Raw genomic sequence first — 24425 nt, forward strand, 5'->3', positions numbered from 1 at the left:
CGAAGTGTTGGGAAGTGTGGCTCACTGGTTAGAGGCGGCAGACCTGTAAGCAGAAAACGGCCCGGGACCAGGGTTCGATTCCCAACGCGGCAGGGTCGTGGACCAGGGTCAGCGGACTTGATAATTCTCGCCTCAGTGCCTACTCTAGTCAGAAACCACACTCGGCAACTCTGGGCATCAGCTTGCCTCATCTTCACAACGGCCCCCCAGACCGCCGGGGATGCTTGGTCGCACCTTAGAGATACCCATCAGGGACCATCTCTCAGGGTGAGCCAGGACGGGTTCCCCAGCGGTCGAAGCGTGGAGATACTCCTCCGGGAGTCGATTCCTAGCGCTATATAAACCCGCAATTAAATTAAATTAAATTTCTGTGGCATGCTGTTTCAATGTGTGTTTGTAAATGGTTGGTGCTGTTGAGAGCATAATGATACCCAGCTGTAAGGTGTACCAGTGCTGTGTTGGGGGTTTTTCTCTGATGTTGTGCATATTGGTTGTACGTGGCTGGTGCTGTTGTAGAGGTCATTAACCCATCTGTATGGAGCTTTAGTGTTGTTTTTGATGTATTGACAGTATTCTGTACGGGGTTCTGTCTAAAGACGTCTTTGAATATTGTATGTATTATTTGTAAGTGGTTGCTGCCTCTGCAGGCACATAGATACCTCACAGTATGGCGTATACGTGCTGTGTTGGATGAAGTTATAGTATTGCGTCTAGGGTTGTGTTGGTAGTGGTGTATGTTTTTTGTTGGGGTTAGTGCTGTTGTGAGATCGTGATACCAAACTGTGCAAATTGTATGAGTTGTGAAGCATGAGTTCTGCCTTATGCGTGTTGTCAATTGCTGTGTATGTTGGTAAGTGATTTTGCTAGCATGGTGAAATAGAATGCTATGGCTGTGTTAGATGCCTGTAAGGTGTTCTGCTGAATGCAAGTTCTTTCAGTAAATGCATGCAAGCTTGGTCAGCTTGTTGCAATCCATTGCTTTCTTGAATACCATGAACCCGAACCCTGAAACAGGTGTTTTTATATCTAGTAGGTTACTGGAGGTTACTAGCAGGGCCGGACTGGGAACTCAAAGTAGCCCTGGCAATTTTGTGCGCCAAGCCCCAGGGAGGGGGATGTGGGGGGTGCAAGTGTGAAACACTGCTGCTTTTGTTACTGGGGGCTGATATTGCAGAACTGCTATAAAGCCGGCTCCCACTAGCAATACCGGCCCCCACTGCTGCAAAACCGGCCTGAGCCTTCCAGCCTTCCAGGGAAATAACCCGATGCCCGGTACAGCCAGTCTGGCCCTGGCCTCTGGCATACACAGTGCCAGCATTACGGGGTGCAACTGGTGCCGGTGCACCAATCACCTAGCTTGCAGGGGACGAAGGGATGCTCGTTCTGCTTGGGCTGACGGCAGAGCATACAGGTGAAGCATAACAGGTGAAACGAGCAGCATGAAGAAATGTTTGTGTCACCAGCAAGTTTAAGGGGATAATAATAATAGCGCAATAACTCTGATGGTAAATGCACTTACTGGCGAGATCCATATTTTTTTCATGGTTTTGACACATCAGGAAGTAGCAGAGAGGCTTAATGTGCCTGCTGCAAAGCACAACGTGTAACATGCAGATCACTGGTTTAACATTTTTGTAGATAACTCAGTGGGTTAACACTTTTGTCACAGAGATCCTTTTGTTATTTGCAGTTCATAAGTTACAATCCTTTCTAAAATAGAACACTGAGCTATGACCTAGCTTCAAAAAGTTGCATGCATACTACAAACCTTATTGTTTTTTTCTCAATCTTCCGTTATTCCAATATGGTAAAAAAGGGTTTGTTTGGGAAGTAATGAATTCCTATTAGTATAACCATCCCAAACCATTATGCTACACTTTAAATTGTGAGTTTGTATTTCTCCAGCCCAAGCACACCTAGCATACAATACCTACCATTATGGATGACATGTAACGCCTATATTTGTAGCACTCAGTTTCTTCTGTAGTATTGCCTATACATTGGTTTACAAAATTAAATTGTATTATGCATTATTTGTATAATGAGTGTGCATGTGATGTAAAGTGCCTGAAATCTTACATTCGCATATGTGCATGTATAATAAAAAAAACTTCAATAAATGTGAGTGCGGGACTGTAGCAAGATGGGGGTCTCTGTTGGAGGGAGGTAGTGAGGGAATCTATGGGAAGGTCATTGGCAGGGCACCTATAAAAATTGTTGCACCAGGCTCCACCAATTCTGAACCCAATACTGAGTATACATGTTAGGTGGGGTAGTCAGTTACAACTCTTCACAAGCTGACACTGCTTTTCATGTATTTCATCATACACGACCGCTTAATCTTTCTGAGACGTTTTCTACCTGTATGTCTCATTGAGATTTCACAATCCCTCCTAGGGTTTCCAACCTCCACTCTGCATGCACTAATGTTTACAATTAAGTAACACGTGATTTTTCCCCATGGGCCTTATTTATACAGCATATAGCATTTTTACTGGGTAGAATCAGTTATGGCATTGACTAAATGGTGTTGGACCAATGTAGTGTGGGTGAAATATTAGCCTGCCGATAAATCATGATAATAACATTTTCTTAGCTTCAATATTGTTAGCCATTTCTACAGGCCACAAATGGTGTTACATGTGCAATAGAATGTATTCATACAAAGAATTTCCTGTCAGCAAATCTTTCCCGAAGGGCAGGAGTGGGCTTTCCAAAGTTCGAATGCCCTGAAATTGTGTGCATGCTGACAAATATATTTCTTTGTGTGTGTATATTCATAAAATCTTCCCAACCAATTCCTATCCTGAAAATTGCAGATGATTTTCTCTTGTCTCAGACAGGGGGAAAATATTTTTTCTCTGGGGAAAAAGCAAAGAAATATGCTACCAAGTTCTATTGCACTTACTGTGGAATTTTCACATGAGCAACTACATAGGTGTATTTTGCGGGTCACAGCTGGCTACATACAGCTTAAGCTATCACTACGCATACCTGTTGCTTCCAGTACATAACATATACTCATTGTGGGCTTTGGGCCAGTCCCTTGTTTATGTACAGATGGCTTTATTGTCTATCTAGTTGTGTGCTCTTAATTCCTGTATTTGTCCTGCCTAGGAAGATTTCAGTCTCATTATGTTCTGATTGGATCAGTTTAATCCCTCTATTGTATACTTGAGGGGACCTTATTTTTTTTAAAAACACTGTGTGCAAGGACATGTATCCTTCGTGCGCTCTCTCTCTCTCTCTCTCTCTCTCTCTCTCTCTCTCTCCTCTCTCTCCCTCTCTCCCTTTTTCACCTTTATCCACTCACACACTTGTTTCACTTTCCATCCCACTCAGTGATGCTCTCTGTTCTGCTCTCCATGATATATTTTTTTAATGCGGGTCAGGTAGCTGGAAACTGCTGTTGGTCAGCTTGCTTCTTTTTGTTAAATAGAAATGAGTTCTATACATCACAAAGCGTGCACGTGTCAAGATGCACATATGCACACACGACGAATTTAACACACATCATCAATAGAGCTTTTGACAATGGCACTATCAACGACAAAACAAGAAGATATCTGGTACCTATTAACCCCAAACCACCTGTGTTGTACATGTTACCCAAGATGCACAAGCACCCCACAAAACCGCCATTTCGACCTATTGTTTCCACCAAAGGCAGCATCCATGAGAACACTGGAAAATTCCTAGACAGGTATTTTCAACCTTTCGTTCTCAAAACAAGGTCATATGTACGAGACACTACGGACTTTCTCTTGAAGCTGGAATCTTGCATGGAAGAGTTAAAAAACACTAAACTCATCATGTGTACAGTTGACGTCTGTTCACTCTACAGCTCCATCCCCCATGATTGGGGCATAGAAGCTATAGAACACACTCTAGCTGCATCTGATCTCGATCCGGATCTGAAAGTGTTCCTGATCGAATTAACTATGTTCACACTTTACCACAGCTACTTCTTGGCACAGGACAAATGGATACATCAACTAAATGGTACGGCCATGGGAAATTGCGCAGCTCCTTGCTATGCGAATATCTTCATGAAACAATTTGAGAAGACACACATTCTGAATCAAGCTAGTTGGTTAGAGCATGGAAGATTATACTTGAGATATATTGATGATATCTTTCTGCTGTGGGGAGGCTCCACAGACACACTGGCTGACTTTTTGATGACCTGGAATAACATCAACAATCGTATCCAATTCACATGGGAATACAATGAGACATGTGTTCATTATCTGGATGTGGAGATACACAGAGAGATGGGAGACTGGTCTACCACCATCTTCCGTAAGCCTACTGATAGGAACTCTACGTTGCACTACAAACGTTTTCACCGTCTAGGTTTGAGAAACAATTTACCCTATGCTCAATTACTCCGGGTTAAACAAATTGTTTCTAATGAACAAGAGAGCAAAAAAGAGATCAAGATCTTGTTAGAGAGATTAAAGGCACGGGGATACCCCCCACCGATCCTGGATTTGGCTGTGGATAGAAGTGAGAAATTAACAAGGAGACAACTTCTCCAGTTGAAACCTAAAAAAAACACAGACCGCATGGTGGTGGTCTCGAAATATTCTGTGATTTCCAACCACTTCCAACGCATCATTCGTAAACATTGGCCCATCTTGTCCATGGAACCAGACTTTCAGGGCCTTTTCAACCAACCCCCTATGTTTGCTTTCACCAGAGGTAGAAACCTAAAAGAAATTTTGACAAAACCCAATGCTACAGACACTCAGATGACTTACAAAGGCTTAACACCCTGTTACAACTGTAGTAATTGTAACAACTGCATTCCAGGTAATATGATCAACCATCCCATGAAAGGTTATCCAATTAAACTACGAGTCAATGCTACTTGCAACAGTAGTAATGTCATCTATATATTGAAATGCCCCTGTGGGAAATGTTACATAGGTCACACTGAAAGAAAGATCCGTGTCAGGATCCTTGAACACAAGAGTAACATTAGAACCCAGAACTTGAAATCCACAGTGGCTACACATTTTCATGAGAATCGACACAGTGTGGCTCAGCTGAAATTCCAAGTGTTGGAACAAGTCAAGGTGACTATGAATAACAAGAACACGTTACTAAAAAGAGAAAATTTCTGGATCCGATTTATGTCCACCATGGTGCCCCATGGGTTAAATGACTGCATGGAATTTCAATGTTACTTGTGATCTTCTTACTGTTATACATTTTCTCATTTTTTGCCTTTACAGATGAGTTTTGTTGTTTGTATATATATTTCTTCTATTTTTTTCTATGCTTTTCATTTGACACTTGTGAGACTTGCACGTTACATCATGGCCCCCACAATAGCGTTCCCTATCCCAGTCCTTTTACTATGTTTATTCCTCTTTGCTTGTTTACTCTGCTGCTTAACCGCGAGTTCTGTTTACTGCCTGCCACACGGAACTCCGCGGAGTTATAGCGTAGTTACGCTATTGTAAATACCCTCCTGGGACCCTGATTATTTTTATATTATTGTTATATGTTACCTAGCAAGCCGACAGCCGTTTCATGTTTTGTACATGTTGTCTGTTTTATCTATGCGCTTAACGCATGTGTACCCTGCTTTTTGCTTTATACAGTTATAGACCTGGGGTTAACAAGGGAAACTTAGAGGTTAATTTTTGCCCGGTATTTCCTACAGGAGCGTTTGTTCATACACGTTTGGGTTTCTCATTATAGTTTTGGTCGCTCACTGCCTGATTTTGCATAGTATTGCTTTTCTCCCACATAGTTTATTTGTTGTATTTAATCTTGCTTTGAATTTGTCAGTTTGAGAATGTATAGCTGATTCCATATATTTCTGTTTTTTGCTTGTAGAGTAATCCCCTGAGGAAGGGCGTGGCCCGAAATGCATCAGGATTTGCTATCATGTGTAACAATGCTTCGCTGATTAAGATATCTTGAATACCAACTATCCAGTGATTTATGTTAAACCAAGAACATATTGAGAGTTTAATAAACTGTGAATGTTGGACTAACACCACCGTGTGTTGAAAAAAACTTTTTTCTACAGAATAAGACCCAGTGGTCCCCCCTCAGTAGTGCTCGAAGGTGCTCTCTCCCAAGCGGGGGAGCTATGTATTAGTTCATATGCACACACGCCATGATGCATGTGCAAAAACACATGTGCTTGTGCATCAGGACATACGTACGTGCATTGGCAGCCATCTTGGAATAGGTTTTCTTTAACAAAATACCAATTGCAAAATAGTCAGTTATGCATGAACATGCGTCTTGATGCATGCATATTCACATGATTGGTAGAGAGCATTGGTAATTCGAGCCAAGCCCTATTGACTTGGCAAAACCTTGTTATTTAAAGTTTGCCCTGGTGTTTGCTGGCCCACTCCCCAAATAATACTACTGAGTTGTATAATAAACCTAAAAGATTGTAATAGCACACTACAAAGATGTTTCAATTACAATTATTGGTTCTGTTCTATTTATATGACGTATTTTCTTTGAAATTGTAGGTAACTTGCAGTGGAGAGGCCACTTCTAACCAACTTGCTGGCCATTGCAGTGGCGAATTTTCGAGCAAAGCATTCGAGGTATATGGTACAGTTTCAAAGTTCTCTCATCAGCACTGCACTTTTCTAAGGCTAAACTACAGTGGGGAAAGTCTGAGACTTCAAGGGTGTCAGAGTAACAAAAATGGTTTTGAGTTAACTGGAGTGTTGACAAACTCCTTCAAGCATCTCCTTCACCTTAAACTTCCACAAAACATGCAAGTTAAGGCTGTCACGAGGACAAAAATGGAAAAACGCCTGTCCACATTTAACCTCACTGTTGACAATTGTGATGTACACACGGAGCTTGAAGTATCAACGACACCACATATGAGGTGGAACGGGTTTGTCTTCTGCAAACCTTCCGACCGCATTATCGGTAAACACCTAGCAAGGTCGAAAGGGGTTGTCAGATTGGGCGAGCGAGATTTTGAAGCCGACATACGTGCTTCTTATAACAGACTCATTCTCTGGCTCACTATGAAAACCAAATTTAAAGATTCCTACATCGCAAACCTAAAGTGGCAGCATGAGTTCAGAGGTCTGCACAAGCGAAAAAACAGAAGATTTGCTTTGACGTTGTGGGGGGAGGCAAAGAAAAACCTCATTGTTGGTACTATGTTATTAGAAAAAAATGGAAATTACTTCAACACAAGTGGGGCATTTTTGCTATTAAACAACAGGGTAGGAGTGAAATGTACTTTGGACCACAAGTGGGAACATCTGGGGAAATTGTCGGTTCCGGACAATATGCAAATCGATGGCCTTATGGAGTTGAGTAAGTATTCCATAGGGACTAATATGAATTTTGTGGCTGATGGCAAGCCAGTTAAAGTGGAACTGAGAACTGCCTGGGGTAAGAAAATTGAACTGGAGATGTTACTAAGCCATGCAATTCCACAATGGATGCATGCCGGGATATCTGGAAATAACAGGTTTCATGGAGTCACCCTCTTCGGGAAGAGAAATGATCTAAGCATGGAGTTCATGAGCGGAGCCTGCAAGGTGTCTGGACTGGGCAACCTTGAAGGGAAACCACACTTGAAGTGGAACCTTGTCATTCACAACCATTGTCCCAGCTTGAAGGTAGAAGGGAACATGTCTTGTTCTTGAAGGAGAACAAACATGTTTCAGTCACAATTTCTTTTATTAAATATGTGCAAGGCATGTTCTGCTCCCACTAATACACAAGGCTATGCAGCACGGTATAATCACAAACTAACACTGTTTTTAAGGAATTCTGAAAGAAGTTTCACTAATATTTAAAAATCATGTATGCAGACTTTAACCAAACAAAATCTCAACTCTTCCAGGAAGGACAGTACATTAGATGCTATTAAACTACTCATTTGACATCTAGGGCCGGACTACCTTTGTAACCTTCCAAAGGGAAGATAATCAGATTTGAGCCACCTGCATATGTTGTCAATATTGCAACTAAAACATGATCTTTAAAACACTAGCTGGCACATGCATCAAAAATGTCATTTGTGATTCCTTATTAGCGAAAAATAAGGATTGGCTAATAAGGAATTGCAAAAGCCTATGCATGTAGGAATTGCTAAAAAAAAATAGCGATTCCTACAAATTCCTTAATTGCGACTCGCAAATTGCGAGTCGCACTTAAGGAATGGCTCCCCCTTCATTCCTATGGGCCTACTGGCCCATAGGAATGAATGGGAAATTGCATGAGCAATTTACAGTACCAATTGGTACTCGCAAATTGCGCATGCAATTTTAAGTGTGCAAGGGTGTCAAAAGGACACCCTGTTGCTCACCTGAAATTGATCTGTGCACAAATGTTGTGCACACACATGTCCCAAGGACATGTGTGTGTGTAACCTACAACTCTGAAAAATGCACTTTAGTGCATTTTCAAAGTTTTTGCAAATTACCATGAAGTTCCACTTCATGGTAATTTGCAACCCCTAGTAGCGAAATCGCTACTTCAAAGAGGTTCTTGCATTGCATTTAAGGAATCACAAAATGCGATTCCTTAAATGCAATCGTAATTTGAGGACTCGCAATTAATTGCGAATTCTCAAATTGCGAGGGCCTTGACCCTTGATGCATCGCAAAAGCTAATTTTGCGATCACAAACAGTCCACTTGTGATCAGGTATTTACCTGTTACTCTTAAAATGTTGGAAATTACTAAATGTGTATGGGGTAGCCGACTAGAGTCATAAAGTATGCCAAAAATGACATGATAGGCTGAGGAGGTTCACAAGGCAAAATACACAGGAATTCCATTCAGAACTGGAATTGATCTTAATCTGCTAAGAATTCAATAAAATCCTATAGCTCAGCCTATCTTTGCCTCTTGGATCAGATCACTGTTTCTAGTCCATCAGGAGCTCCCGACTGTTCTTGTCAAAATGCCTGATGTTCATCTGCTGTGTTACTATGGCAACCTAAGATGTACCCTTGATATCTGGGAGTGTAACTGCTAGTTACCTGTTCCTTTGCTGTACTGACTGCAAGAAATTGTACCTGTTCTTAGTGAGCCTTCATCTGAGCACATTATTAGTGTTTAAGTAAAACTGCTGAATATACTGTAATCAGTTGTGAGGGAGCAGCAGTTTAGTTAACTGTGTTTAGTTCTGTATTGTCCTTTTATCCTTTGTCTAGCCTGGTCCTCCTTTGTTTGTTCTTCCTGTTCCCTGTTTGTCTGGTGTGAAGTTTATCTTAGAATGCTGTTCAATTTAGGATTGCAGATAGTTCTGAGTTTCAGTTTGCCTTAAGCCACAATGTGCTACGGATCTCTGTTCTGTGCTTAGGGCACATTGTGTGAATTAACTTTGGGGCCTCCAAATTTTTCTGTAGTGTGAGCTATTTCTGATTAGTGAAAATCATTGCAAGCTACTGAAGGCCAAGCCTCTCGCACACTGTTACCAGACACCTGCACACCCAGTTTAATTGAATTTAAGCCTAATGTCCATAGTGCCAAAGACTATGTAGAGCAAAATACTTTGACTAGGGGCACTATGATAGACCTGCTAAGTGTCAGTGAGAGCGTGGTCTTTGGTGATGTATGAACATATGTGCGTATGAATGAGATGTATGTATTTGGCTTAATTGAAAGTTAAGAAAATATTTCATCCACTTTAAATTCCTCTCATTTGAAAAAAATTACAGTATTTACCAGTTATAAATATGGCACCCAGTCTACTGGACACTGGGATCAAGAGGCTGCTGTTTGTAAATGCAACACTTTGAAAAGTGATAAAATTAAAATCAAAAGTTACCTTGATCGTTAAGTTAACTATTCATTTTCATTTTCTCCCATTTAAAAGCATTCAGAAACATAATTTTGTTCTCATGCCTCAACATTGAGTTGACAAGGAATTTTAATTAAGATTTAAATACATCAGTGCTTACCTCTGTGCCCTCATTTTCAGGCCCCACTATTTATAGCCTGAAGATAACAATGTAAAATAAGCACAGCCTTCCCTAAACTTTAAAAGGAAAATGTGACTCTGTGCTTATTTAAAAATGAACTCAAGGATGTGACCTACTCTGAAGGTGTCTGTGAGCTACTGGTAGCTTGTGATCGACCAGTTGGAGACACTTGAAAGCCTTTCTTCTTTTTCACCCTCAGTCTCTTGGGAACATTCTTCACCTTTCACATACTCTGGAGCACACCACACATCCATGTGTGATTGAGGACCGAAGATATAAATTAAATGCTGTTTACTTTTGGATTGCTAATTTCTCTAGATCCCTAGAACCCCGCCCTGGGACAAAATGAATGAACGAACAATAACTTTCAACTCTTGTGACTCCCATTCTTCATCCCTCAAAACAAAGAGTCCGACCTGTGCCAGATTTTCAGGGTAGCTGCAGCGTATAATTCTGAATCTATGTATCTAAATAGGAATAATTGTGTAGTGGTAATTTTACTGAAAATCTAGTCTAAGTCTGATCCTTGTGGACCAAACTTTGATAAAGTGGACTTTCACCTCGACACTGATCATGATATTAGGTATCTTACTATTTTCATGATTATGTGCCTTCCCATGCCACAATACATTGCTATTGACACCACAATTGCACATTCGAATACATAGACTTTCCTTCTATGCCTATGTTTAGTGCTTCATGACATGCAGAGTCCCACACTGGAGTGCTTCTTTCTTATGGCCACGTTGATGTCTTGCCTGTGGATGCATTAGGTCTTATATCAAAGCATACCAATAGTCTTTAGGATTTGTCACCTCGTCCCAACCTTGTTGAAGGTCTTTCAGTACTTAGTACTACAGGTGGCGTAGCGTAGAGTGATTTCAAAGAATAAGACATATTCACCTTTGGATCATTTATGCATCACATTAGTATTATATAAAACATATTTAGAGGTAATTTTAAGTAGATGCATTAGATAAGGCAGACATCTGGACATAACAAATTGTAGAGTATTTGCAACTCTTCAAGAAAATCAAATGACATAGATAGACCAGAGTTACCAAAGGATGCTTCACATTATCCATTTCATTATTCTGTTTCAAACACAAGAATACTACCTTCCGTTTATGAATAGGCTGATCTTCAAAAATCAAGTTCTATAAGAATTCTGAATGGATGGTACGAATGCAGCTCAGGCACACAGAACACCAATAAAAATCAGAACACCATTAATCAAACCATAATAGTATCATAGTCCATCATCCTACATTTCTATATTGCTTTTATCTGATTATCATTTGACTTAGCATTTGGCCCTGGGCTACAGATTTTAGATGCGGTGTTTTGGTTAACCAATACAATTATTTCTGTAATTAAACCACTCTTAACAGCAATGAGATGAAGTAGTTCACAAGAAATATCTAAAATGGTGCCAGGCTTGTTATTTTCATAGCCCTGAGTTTGGCATCATCCCAATGTGATTAGTAGTTAGTAATTCTAATGTGCTTCATCACATTGAAGTCAGAAGGTTGTCTGATCAGAATTGCAACAAGGGGCTACTAAGTTAGATCATTACGCTTGGTGGTTAGAACTTCACACAGATCTGTATAGTGTAGCAACAGAGCCAGTGCTTAATTTGAGCCAGTGGTATCCGGTGCTGTGCATCGGTACTTATTTCTCAGCTTCTGACTCATAAAAGTGTGCTACATGGTGGCGCTGTTTGTCTTATTTAGAAATGAGCACAATAACAGTTGTTTATTGTTATAAAACGGGTCTCTAGTTGACAGAGGTATGCACTCTGTCCAAGTAGGGACCACAATCCTAGTCAGGGTAAGTCACAACAGAATCATAAATTATCCTTTGCTCATCCCCTGGTAGCTTTGCACAGACCAGACAATCTTAACTTAGAAGGCAATGTGTAAAGTATTTGTGCAATAACTCATACAACAACACGTAAACACACCACAAAAAGACTCTACAACAGTTTAGAAAAATAGAGAATATTTATCTATGTAAAACAGATCCAAAAAGATCAAAATCCATCAAGTAGATGTCGAGTTACTGAATATTGAAGAAAGAAATCCAATAAATGGCTTAGAAGCAGGTTGCACTAAAAAGGTTACTTCAGGTCGTGAGGGACTGATGAAAATCCAAAGCTCAGGCTGACCGCGATGGAGCGTGGGCCAGCTACAGGGGCCCACTGTGGCCTGCTGAACACAGTGCCTTGGATCCTGGGGTGCAGTCTGCACAAGTTCCGAGAGGCTAAGCAGCGAGGCTTTGGACGGCTTTGCATTGTCCAGCATAGGTTCCCTAGAGCTGTCAGCTGTGCAGTGAGGCTTTGTGCTGCTTGGCATCAGATTTGGCAGAAACTCAGCTGCAGAACCCCGTTCTGAGGACCAGAACTTGGAGTAGGCACCTCAGGCAAAGGTAGGACTCATAGAAGGCACAGTCCGGCAGCACCAGCAACACTGCAGGAGTACGTTTTTGTGCCTGCAACTTCAAAAACAGGAAGCAAGCTAGCAAGCTATTGGAGGTCCCTTTGGATGAAAGGCAGAGTCCAGCTCTCCTTCTAGCAAAGTCAGAGAGCAGCAGGCAGCAGGGCAACAAACAAAAACGCAGTCCATTCAGGAAAACAGTCCAGTTGAGACCTTTGAGCAGCACAGCAGTTCTTCTAAAAGAGATTCAGTGTAGGTCCAGAAGTGTCTGTTTTGGGAGGGCCAGAGACCCAGTACTTATATCCAAATGTACCTTTGATGTGGGGGAAACTTCAAAGAATGGTTTTGAAGTGCATGGGTACCTCTTGCAAAACAGTCCTGTCTGTCCGGTTATCTACGGTGATCACCAGCCATTTCTGTGGGGTCAGGTTATTATTCTTTGATATCCTCATGTGAGCCCCCTTTCCTCCCGTCTGCCTATCCCGGCCATCAAAATGACCCTGGCACTTATTTGTTTTACAAATTAAACACTGCTGGATACATAGAGATGCTTGTAAGATTTGAGATCCTACTATGAATAACTAATTTCTAATAACCAACCACTAAAGAGAGGTCAATTCTTTTGAGCATTGCAGACAGTGCATAATTTGTATCATAATAGACACCAGTGCCATTTCACAAAAGCCTGTAACTGATGCTGTCGATTGGCACTGCCAAGACACCATAGTCTTGATTCCACCTCATGCCTTTTTCTGCCCTCCCCTTCAGTTCACATTTGTGGATTTTGTTCTCATCCCTCCTTTCTTCCTTTGCCACTGTTTTCTGTCTTCCCCTTCCTTTCTTCTTTTTGTATTTTCCTCTCTGTCGTTCTGGGTCGGAGCCAGATGAGGGAAAGAAATTGAGAGTCCCAAAATGAGTTCCAGTGGGCTCCGCCTGCAACCACAGCTCACATTAAGCATGGACCGCACGAGAATGGCTGATTTCCTAACTGTGCTTGCTTATAGCATGCATACTTCATCATCTGTATTATTGCACTTTGTTAAAGTGATCAGTTAAGTTGTACTGAATGCGCATGATCTTATGTCGTTCACCTTGCTTGGGTTTGCCCTTTTTTTACTTTATATTCCTGTTATGCACTCTTTCTTTCAATAGACTTTTTCCAATATTGCTAACCCCACTATTAAGTAAAATGTAGCATTTTTGTTTAGATGCCGTTGATTTGTGCCTTACTAAATGTAGTGTTTTTTTAAATTTCATTTTAGACTCTAGTGCCTCAGAGATTTTCGCTGAATGGATCAATGCTGACGAAAAGTTGTATGGCCAACTTTCTTGGACATGTTTCTGCAGATGACGCAGATGCCCATCTGAACCTCCATGCTGAGTGCGGCCTCAGAAACCGCATGGAGTTTGCATTCAAGCATTCCTTCCCACAGCTTCAATCTCTGGGTATCGCCAAAGAGAACAAGGTGCGACTTTCAGCTTCCAAAGATGAAGCGTTCAAGGCCATGCTGAATGTCACTCTTGGGAGGTGCAGTCTGAAGGTCAATGGAGAAGCAAGGACAGAAAAGAATCAAACAGATGCTGCCAACTCCAGCTGGCTAGCTGTAATCAGCAATAAATGCACCACTCTTGAGGTAATGTAGATATTACGTTTTGCTAATCCCTTGGAAGTCCTATTACATTTTCTTGTGTTCTTTGCCATGTAACCCTTATTTCCACACTTGGGTTTTGTGTGTGGAATAGCATGTTGTATGCTGGGTTCCATTACAACTGTGATTTGACTTTCCTTGGTGTTAGAGCGCTGTAAAACAAGCGCCAATGCTGGCCGACATTTAGTGCTTTGTGTCAGAAAATCACAGTTTAGACTGCTCAGTCACATTTACCAAATATTTTTTATGCATGCCTTTAAAAAAAATAGTTTTTTAGGAGAAACTGCGATTCTAGCTAAAAAATGTTATGGAGCATTGTGCGGCGAATGAATAATACAATATAAGTTGGCATTTTCTACATAAATACATCAGTGTTAAGAAATATATGATATCACCTAAAAACAAAATAAAAAGAAGAACCTACTCATGTACTTAAAACAATGAGTGTTCAAAAATAAATTTAGCCCGTACAAAGATTTAAAGTAGTTTTATAAAGAAATGTTTTAAATTCCTTTCTAAAACTTAGCAAACTGGGTAGGTCTAAGGTTACATTGAGAGAGTTCTAGAAATAAGTAGCTGCCACAGAGAATGGCTAAAGTAAAGCAATCTTCTTGCGGACTTGTTGGATCTTGAAACAACAAAGATCTTTGCTATGTTAGAGGAAAGACCCACTGGCAAGCACCAATTAATATTAAACAAGTATGATAGCTCTTTCAGATCAAACACCCAAGTTTACTTTTATAGTTACACTCTAGAGGTACAGATGGTAATCATGGTAATGATGTGGAACTTACCCTAAGCCTATAAGCTGGTTGCTTATTAGATGAAAATACTTTTCAGAGGGAATGAGATACCTGTAGGAAGATTCGCAGCATCAGGTTTTTACCATCCACATGACAAAATACAAGAGTCTGTTACACAGATTGAAAATTACCCAGAGGGAGAAAAGGCTTTATGTCTCTGACCAATCATAATTGGTAATTAATCTGCTTGCATTTTCTTGGCTAAATGTGTGAGAAGTGAGAACTTAAAATCCAAGAGAAAGACTAAAGATTTAGCAGAATGAACAAACATGGGGTTAACTAAAGACCTTCCTAACTAGACAACAAAGCTGCACTCTGGCATTGGAATATCCACTTGTAGCGGGGAGGGCTCCGGTGGAGGTGACTCAGAAAAGAGATCCACACCAATGTGGCGTAAACTGGGTTTTACTTTCCGATAAATCCGTCTTTTTACTGAAGCCAGGGTAATTATGAACAAAATAAAAATATTAATTATAAACAGAGAAAAGAAGAGTTCGGAGCGAGAGCAAATACAGTTCCTTTCTCCTCGTCTTTTAGACTTCTGTGGCGTTTGTTCCCCCTTTAAGGATTTCAGACCTCTAGACTGGGGAAGGGGCGGGTTTCTCCTGGACCGGCGTTGGGGCTCCGCAAAATGAGGTTTTGACAGTCAAATGCCGTAGAGACATAAAAAGAAAAGAAAGACAGGTATCAGGCCTTTAGTCGTAATGTTTTACAACAACATGGGAATAAGGTGTGAGGACAACTCAGTGCTCCCTTCTGCCAGCAATCAAACGGTACTGGGTGTGCTCGTGAGGGGAGAGGGGTTTTGCTCGTCGTTGATACCAACTGAACCGGATTACCAACTGTGAGGTCACTCCTCCTCCCTCCCTCCCCTCCCCACCCAGCCCGACACACGGCTGCGTACCTGGGAAAGCCACACTCCTCCGAGAGTGTGGTGGGGCGGAAGGTGGGAACAATGGCCTCCAGCCAGTTCTTCTGACCTCCGGTCCTCCACGTCGTCGGGGTTGCTCCAGGCGCTCAGAATCCTCCTCTGCTCGTATCTCCCGTCTTTGCTCGATTCGCCGCTCGTGTTCTCCTCCTCGAGAGACCTGCTTCCTGGTTCTTCCACTCTTCTATCGGTCAGCGGCCTTCTGATTGGCCCGTTCCAGCTGACGTCCTCCTTTGAGGCGTGGCTCCCATCTGAATCAATTTCCTTAACCGAGAATATCCCTGTGTCAGGGTTTCTTCAAACCAAATGGAGTCCGGTCCAGGGCTCCAGCTCTCGGGCTGAAAAGAGATGACGGGAGGATGTTCAATGGGGGAGGACCACCAGGCTTCCTGTTTTTTTATCCGGTCCTTTCTTTTCAAAGGGGAGGGGTTACCCAACCTGTGACATTCCCGCCCCCCCTTTGGATTCTCCCGATTCGGGAGAGGAAGTATTCTTGATAGGAAGTCTGCATTCCTGGTATCAACACCTTTACGGTGTTTGACATGAAAAGAGAAGGGTTGCAAGCTGAGGAACCTCCTTGATATGAGTGGATTGTGACCTTTATTGTGGCTCAGCCACTGGAGAGGGGCATGGTCCGTATAGAGAGTGAAATGTGTACCCTCCAGATAGTAATGCAGTTTGTCTACTGCCCACTTTATGGCTAAGTATTCCTTCTCTATGGTGGGATATTTTTGTTCTCTGGGGAAAAGTTTCCGGCTTATAAACAGTATTGGATGATCTAGCCCTTTGGAAGATAGTTGTGACAAAACAGCCCCTAGGCGGTTTTCAGAGACGTTGGTCTGTAGGAGGAATGGTTGTGAGAAGTTAGGGGAGACCAAGACCGGAGAGGAGGTGATAGCGTCTTTTAACTGTTTAAAGGCTCTTTCGGCTTCTGGTGAGGGATGAGTGATGGCTTTATTTGGCACACCTTTCCTAAGTAGTTCAGTTAGGGGGGTGACTATCGCTGAATAATGGGGGATGAACCTGCTGTAATACCCCAGGAGACCCAGGAACGCGCGGACTTCACGTTTTCTAGAGGGAAAAGGGGTGTCCTTGATTGCTTTCCCTTTTTCCTCTTGTGGTTCTATCAGCCCATGTCCTAACACATAGCCGAGGTATTTGACCTTCTCAAATCCTACCCTCGACTTTTTCGAGGTTATGTGAAGACCGGCTTCGGTCAAGCTGTTCAGGACCCTCCGAAGATCTATTAGATGTCTTTCCCATGAAGGGCTGTATATCACAATATCATCCAAGTATGCTGAGGCGTATTCTTGGTTGTCACGGAGCACCTCATTCATGAGCCTTTGGAATGTGGCCGGTGCTCCGTGAAGACCAAACGGCAGGACGTTGAACTCATATAGCCCGTCCGGGGTGATGAAGGCTGTTTTTTCCCTGACTGTTTCTTTGAGGGGGACCTGCGAATACCCTTTAGTGAGGTCGACAGTGGTGATATATCGGGCCTCTCCTAGTCTTTCTATCATCTTGTAAACCCTAGGGATGGGATAGGAGTCAAACTTTGAGATTGCATTGAGAGCCCGGAAGTCCATACAGAACCGTGTGGAACCATCAGGTTTCGGGACTATGACGATTGGGGAGGACCATTCGCTTTTATATGGTCTAATAACCCCTAGGTCCAACATGCTCTGTACTTCCTTACGTATGACCTCTTTTCTGGCGGCAGGTATTCTATAGGGTCGTTGTTTAACCACTCGGCCAGGTATGGTATCTATAGTATGCTCTATCAGGCAGGTTTTTCCCGGTACGTCCGAGAATCTGGAGCTATATGAGAGTAGGAGGTTGTCTAGGTCGTACCTTTCCTGGCTCTGGAGATCTGAATTGACGACTAGCTGCTCTATTGTGCACTGCGGTGTATCTATGGGAACTGTGAACCCAACCTATTTAGGTATAGGCCCCAACAATTTTTTTAAAAGGTTGATGTGATATGTCTGTATTTTTCCGGGTTTCATCTGTAGTTTGTAGCTGGTCCTTCCTCCCAATCCCTGGGACTTAAACTTCTACATTCTTTCCCTTTGTCGTAGAAATGTTTTTGTCTCCTTTCTGGTTTTTCTAGCTGTGAGTAAGCCAGGTTTTGTAGCTTTCCAATTTTAGACTGAAGGTTCTGGGTATAGTCTAGAAAATGACGGGTATCCACTTCCTCCTCTTTCTCCCATGCTTCCTGACTCAGGTCCAAGAGAGTCCTGGGCTTTCTCCCATTGAGTAATTCAAAAGAGGAGCAGCGCAAACTACTCTGTTCTTGACTACGGAAGACATAGAGGGCCAAGGGGAGAAGTTGATCCCATTCCTTTCCTTCTACGGTTAGCATTTTTTTAAGTCCTATTTATAGTGCCATTATACCTTTCAACAAGACCATCCGTTTGAGGGTGGTATACGGACGTCTTTATGTGACTTAAACTGAGGATTTTGCTAACTTCCTTCATTAGTTTGGAAACAAATGGAGTTCCCTGGTCTGTTAGAATTTCTTTGGGAAACCCACCTCGGGAAAACAGCTCAACTAAGCATTCAGCGATAGCCTGAGACGTTGGAGCCCTTAAGGGGAAGGCTTCAGGATATCTGGTCGCATAGTCAACTATCACCAAGGCGTACTGATGTCCTCTCCGTGTTTTGGGAAGTGGTCCTATCAGGTCCATGCCTATGCGAGAGAAGGGGTCTCCTATTAATAGTAGGGCTTTAATGGGACAGGCGGTGGTTTATATGTGCTTAACCTCTGGCAGGTATCACACTCCAGACAGTGGTTTTTTATGTCATTGAAGACTCCTGGCCAGTAGAAGTAATTTAAAACATTCTGGGTTGTTTTCTCCCGGCCTATATGTCTGGCGTTCAGGGGGGAGTGGGAAAAAAACAATATTTGTTCCCTAAAACTTGCAGGGACTAGCAATTGGGGTTTACTATTTTTGTCCGCTAGGCGGTATAACAGACCCCCTTGTATTGTGAAGTAGGAGCCGCTTGGGGGGGATCTTGTCTGTCTTTTAAAGAGGAGTGCCAGGCATTTTTAAGGGATGGATCGTTAATTTGTGCGAACCTGAAGTTTTTGGCCAAGAGCCATGGCTCTGGGGTGATTAGCGCCGGCTGAGGACTCTTAGTTCTTTTCTCGACTACCGTCTCCAGGTCTTCGTTCCATAGTATCACCCTAAATAATGCAAGGAACTGAGGGTTGTCAGTCCCTATGATGAGGTCCTCCAGTAGGTTTGGCATTACCCCTACTCTGATTGAATATACAGCCTGTCAGGTGTATGTAGATCTATCAGAGCCATGGTATATGTTTTTACGTCCCCATGTACGCACCGAGTATGTACCATATTTCCCTGTACAATTTGGTTGGCCCCTATGAATTCTTTCTGGATGGCAGACTGTTAACAACCGGAGTCTAGCAGCGTCCTGACTACTTGCCGATTTACCCTTACACTTACATAGCAGGCAGGTCTGAGTTCTGCTGAGTATAGAACGGATCTTGGTACACAACCAATGCCCATGGGTTCATCGCCAGTTCTTCTTCTGGGACAGGCTTGTGCTATGTGTCCCCAGTCTCCACATTCGTAGCACTGGGGACCTTTAGGAGGGGGGGTTTCAGGTGGTTTGTACTTGTTCTTTACTGTCTCATGGACGGGTTTAGAATTTGGCCTTACAAATTTTCCTGGGAGGGGCCTGTATGTGCGTTCGGTTTCGCTGCCTCCGTAGCATGGTTGGGCCTGGGCAAAGGTGGCTGCCATGTCCATGACTTCCTTTATGGTGAGGCTGGCATGTTGAAAAAACATTAGATATTGAAAGGTCAGTCAATAAAGCGTGCGCAAACTATCTATAATGAAGTGTTTCATTGGGGAGCAGTCACAAAGTCCACTGAAAATGATACAAAGTGAAAATCAAATGATTCCCATCAGATACCCATCCTGTGCCGCCCTACATCATTTGGGATCCTTCAACCAAAGGTGGTGATGTTCAACCACAAGAGGATTAGGTGAACTGCCGCCCAATCACACGGAAGGGATCTCCAATCGAGGGAGTTACTATGGATGGCATAAGGAAGGTAAATGATTAGCAGTGCAACACAAATTAAGTAGAATGATAATGTATAAAACGTGAGTGATATAAAATGGGTTATGAAAATGGAAAAATGTATTTTAATAGTATCCTATCCACACCCAATATTAAAAACAGTGCAGAGTAGTGTTAAACAAATAACTACCCAGATGGTATGAAGGTCAACATGTTTCTGCGGAAAAACGGAGTCTCGAGATCTCCTCCTGCTTCATCAGGACCTCTATTAATTGCTACTGCAACAGTGTTTAAGAAAGTGAAAAAAGATATCACCTGAAATTCGCCAATTCGGAAGATCGCAGTAATCACCGTGGCAACCAGGGCACAAATAAAATAAAATGAAACAAATTTGACATTAGCGATAGTTTGCAAACCACATATCTTATGTGTATGAATATATATAGCCAATCATTATTGGTCACTGGGTCTCAAAAGGTAGGCCTCTTAAATTAAATTACGTGCCATTATTATAGCAATTATATTTAGAAAAAACTAAATAGCTTCACTCACCCAAATTATGGGGAATAAACACCCCACCTCACCTGGCTACAGCGCAGGTATAGACGGAGCACCGCTCTGAGGAAAGGAAGAGAAGAGGAAACAAAAAAGGAAGGATACAGTAACTGTATAGGTTGCATCTTATTTTGGTCAATAGAAGGAAAGTTTTTAAAAAGTGGGCAATCTTTCTGGTGTAATGCGGTTGGTCACATAATCCACTAGCTAAACTCATGGCCTGTTGGTTAAAATCCTCAAGATAACAAATATGAGCACACAGATGATGCTTAATCAACTTTACTCGATCCTATGAGCATAACATATATAAGTTTTACTGATAAGGCTTAAGTCACTTATCGCCATAACGGAGTCACAAACTGTGTCGGGATGTGTACACCCAAACTTTGTACCAGTATCATACTCCGTGGGTCCCTCGGACATCGCATTGCTGAGTATTTGATTTAGCCAATATCGATCATAAAGGGGAGACCGCCACCAAGGCAAACAGTCCGCCCTCGTTCGCAGTAATGCTGAGTGCAATGCTCAAAAACGCATCTAACGCTTACCGGATTGATCGAAAAGTTGATCAACAAGTTATCAAGATATCAAGACCCCCGCTGCCCTGCTTACCTGTCCTTCGGTACTCCGGACATCCGTCTAGGCTGTCATGGAGGGAGGTACCTGACCAGACAGGAAGCAGGCTTTTGTATACCCTATGGGCGTGCTAGAGGTCGCGCGTAAATGGCGTTATTACGTTAGCCTACATGGCGCTTGTCAGGCCTGTAGGAGTTTGTAGTTCATAGCATGCTGGAGGTCGCGCGTAAATGGCGTCATTACGTTGGCCTACGTGGCGCTTGTCAGGTCTGTAGGGATTTGTAGTTCATAACAAATAATGAGCTCTGTCAACCAGACCCGGTATCTTATTGCGTGAGTCTTGGTCTCGAAGGTATCGCTTAATGTAAAGTAATTAAATAACTCAGTGCAGGGACAAGAGTAGTAGAAGTAAAGTAACATATCAAGATCACTGTGCCTTGCTTTCAATGGTACTCACAATATCGGAGCTGTTAAGACGAAAGTCTTACAAAATGTATAGGCATTCTGGGAAAAGTAGTTTCAAGTACGATTTGGATGATGTAGTTGTCCATACAGTACTAGAGTTATAAAACAACAGTAAAATGTTAGATCCAGTAGAATGGACAGCCTTTATGAATGATGGTCTCCCGTTTCCATAGACTCATGAAGTGTGACATAATTTGTTTGTTCTCACTTGTGCTCTACGGGATTAGAGTGTCTTAAGCGCTAATGCCAGTCAGGTGTGTGGCAATCTTGTGGCCGCATGATTGTTTTGTCAGTGAATACCAACCCATAGATACACGCTGTACTGCAAGGCATGCTAAACTTATTAACTAGGATGACACCTGGGTACTATATTAGAGATAGCGTGTGGAGATTAAAGGTTTACAGTGACATCCACGGAATGTCATCGTTCAATCCTGATTTGTGGGTTTGCAATTTGTACACCACCTCTGTTCCCGTTTGAATAGGAACGTACTTATGTCTGCAATATGCACTGAAATTCTTGGTTGTTCCAGAACGGTCCATCTTATGTCTGTAGGGAGATGTTTTGCTGCTAAGAAATGACTCGTAAGTCTGGTGGCTGATTTGTTACACCTTATGGAGCTTTTGTGCTCTGATATTCGCAGCTTTACTTTGCGGGTTGTCATGCCGACGTACATTTTGTCACACGGACACTTAATCAGATAGATCAAATTTGCACTATTGCAATTGGTAAACTTGCGTTGTTCCCAAACTCGTTCCAACCCAATATCGATTGTTGTTGTTTTTGATGTCTGTGGACAAGCCGCACATTGCCCATATGGGTGGTGTCCTGTAACTGCAGGCATATCCCATAGAGTACCCACGGATCTTGGTATCTCACTCCTGGGTCTTGTATGGACAAGCCTGTCCTTCAGGTTTTGTGCTCTCTTATACGCGAAGAGCGGGAGAGGTAAAGTGTCTTGTCCTGTATTGAGAATACCCCAATGTCTCTTCACAATTTTAGTGATTTGATTGGAGAATGTGCCGAAAGTGCTCACGCAAGTCATGCGTTCGGTCTTAGGCTTTGGAGGCAAAATTTCAAGCAGACTGGCACGATTATTATTGGCAGCTCTTTTCTTGGACAGCTGAATCAATTTTTTCGGATATTCTTTTTGTGCCAAATCTCTGGATAGACGCTGAGCGTGTGTTTGTAAAGAAACATGGTTCGAGCAGTTCCTCTGTATACGCAAAAATTGCCCATAGGGCAAATTGTCCCGTAGGGACTTAGGATGGCAGCTGTGATAATTAAGCAAAGAGTTGCGTGCCATAGGTTTGCGGTAGAGTTCTGAGGCCAAACCGTTAGATGTTCCGTGGATAAGTAAATCCAAAAATGCCAGTTTCTGGGTATCGAATTCCATGGTAAACTTCAAGAAGCGATTCCTTTGGTTTAACCATTCGTGGAACTCTTTTAGTTGTATCGAACTCCCACGCCACACGACGAAGATGTCGTCGATGTAGCGTTTCCAAGTCCGCAGACACCCTAGATGGGGATTGGTGTCTGCGAACACATGCTCCTGCTCGAAGTGATGCACGTACAGATTAGCGAGGCTAGGAGCAAAAACGCTGCCCATACTGGTCCCGCTAATCTGTAGGTATAGGCTCTCCTCGAATCGGAAAAAGTTTTCAGTCATGGCTAACGTAGCCAGGGTCATGATCACACTGACTGGTGTTATAGAATTCAGGTCTCTAGCTGAAAGTAGTGTCTCAATGACTTCCAATGTCTCTGTTTGAGGAATGGACGTGTATAAACTTTCAACGTCAAATGACACCAATATATCAGTTTGTGTGTCAAAGTCAATACTGGGCAGTAGCCTCAATACATCCTTCGTGTCCATAAGGAAAGTAGGCATTTCTCGTACCATGGGTTGAAGGAACACATCGACAAAGGTCGAAAGGGGTTCCAGAAGTGAACCTATCCCCGATATTATTGGACGACCAGGAGGAGGGCGTTGGATTTTATGGATTTTAGGTAGCTGGTAGAAATAGGGTACAATTGGATTAAGTGTGCGGAGAAATTGTCCCTCCTTAGGTGTGATCCACCCCTCACTAAGTGCCTCTTCGACTACATGGCCAATAGTTTTTGTTAATCTCTCAGTGGGATCTATAGAGAGTTTGCAGTATGACCTTGTGTCGTTGAGCTGTCGTAAGCACTCATCACGATATGTTTCAGCATCCAATATAACAATCGCGCCCCCCTTGTCAGCAGGTTTGATGACAATAAGGGGATTGTCAGCCAGAGTCTTGACTGCATCTTGTTCCTGCCGCGATAAGTTGAAAAATGCTTTGGGTCTAGTCTTAAACAATTCTTGCAAATCATGGTCAACTGCCTCCTCAAAGGTCAAAACCTTCGGTGGTAAACCAATTGTAGTGGGATTGAAAGTTGACGGTTTCTTAAGACCTGTGTTGTCAAAGTTTGTCTGCTTGACTCCTTTCGATTTGTCTGCAAACATGTAATGGAGTCTGATTTTTCTGTAAAATTTGCCCATTTCAATCTGTGCTTGAAACGGGTCATTCACAGTGGTGGAAACAAATCCCAGACCTTTGTTCAGTGTGAGTTCCTGAATCTCGGTGAGAGGTTGGGTACTCAAATTCATAACTAAACTTGGGCTGAGGTCCCTGCTTGATCCTGCGGGATCTTTTTCCCGCTCCTCAGGTCCATGGTCTGAGGTTGAAGATTCCACCGAACTTGTCCCTGACGGAATGTTCTTTGTCGTCCTCTGCCTCTCCTGCCTGATCCTAAAAAAGGCTGTTGGTTATAATTTCCAAAAAATTGTTGTGGTGGAGGGCCATATGGATTAGGCATCTGAGGAAAGGGGGGCCCCCAAGTCATAGGTTGCCACCAAGGGGGATATTGAGGCTGAGAAGTAAAACCTCTCCAGCCTCTTCTGTTACTTCCTCTCCCCCTTTGTTGGAAAGGTGTATTGCTAGAGGTAGAACTATCAGAATCACTCGATAACCCATCCGAGCTGGAGCTGCCATAAT

At 42.6% G+C, this 24425-nt stretch overlaps 1 protein-coding gene across 1 annotated transcript in view; it reads left to right on the top strand.

Moving 5' to 3' along the window:
* LOC144784068 (uncharacterized) overlaps positions 1-24425 on the top strand; it is a 1315621-nt gene that overhangs the window by 801410 nt on the left and 489786 nt on the right. The window contains exons 42-43 of the mRNA XM_078662758.1: positions 6507-7628; positions 13641-14012. Of these exons, the coding sequence (XP_078518884.1) occupies positions 6507-7628; positions 13641-14012 (1494 nt within the window). The remainder of the gene's footprint in view (positions 1-6506; positions 7629-13640; positions 14013-24425) is intronic.

This window comes from Lissotriton helveticus, chromosome 10 (genome assembly GCF_964261635.1).
Source record: "Lissotriton helveticus chromosome 10, aLisHel1.1, whole genome shotgun sequence".
NCBI lineage: Eukaryota > Metazoa > Chordata > Amphibia > Caudata > Salamandridae > Lissotriton > Lissotriton helveticus.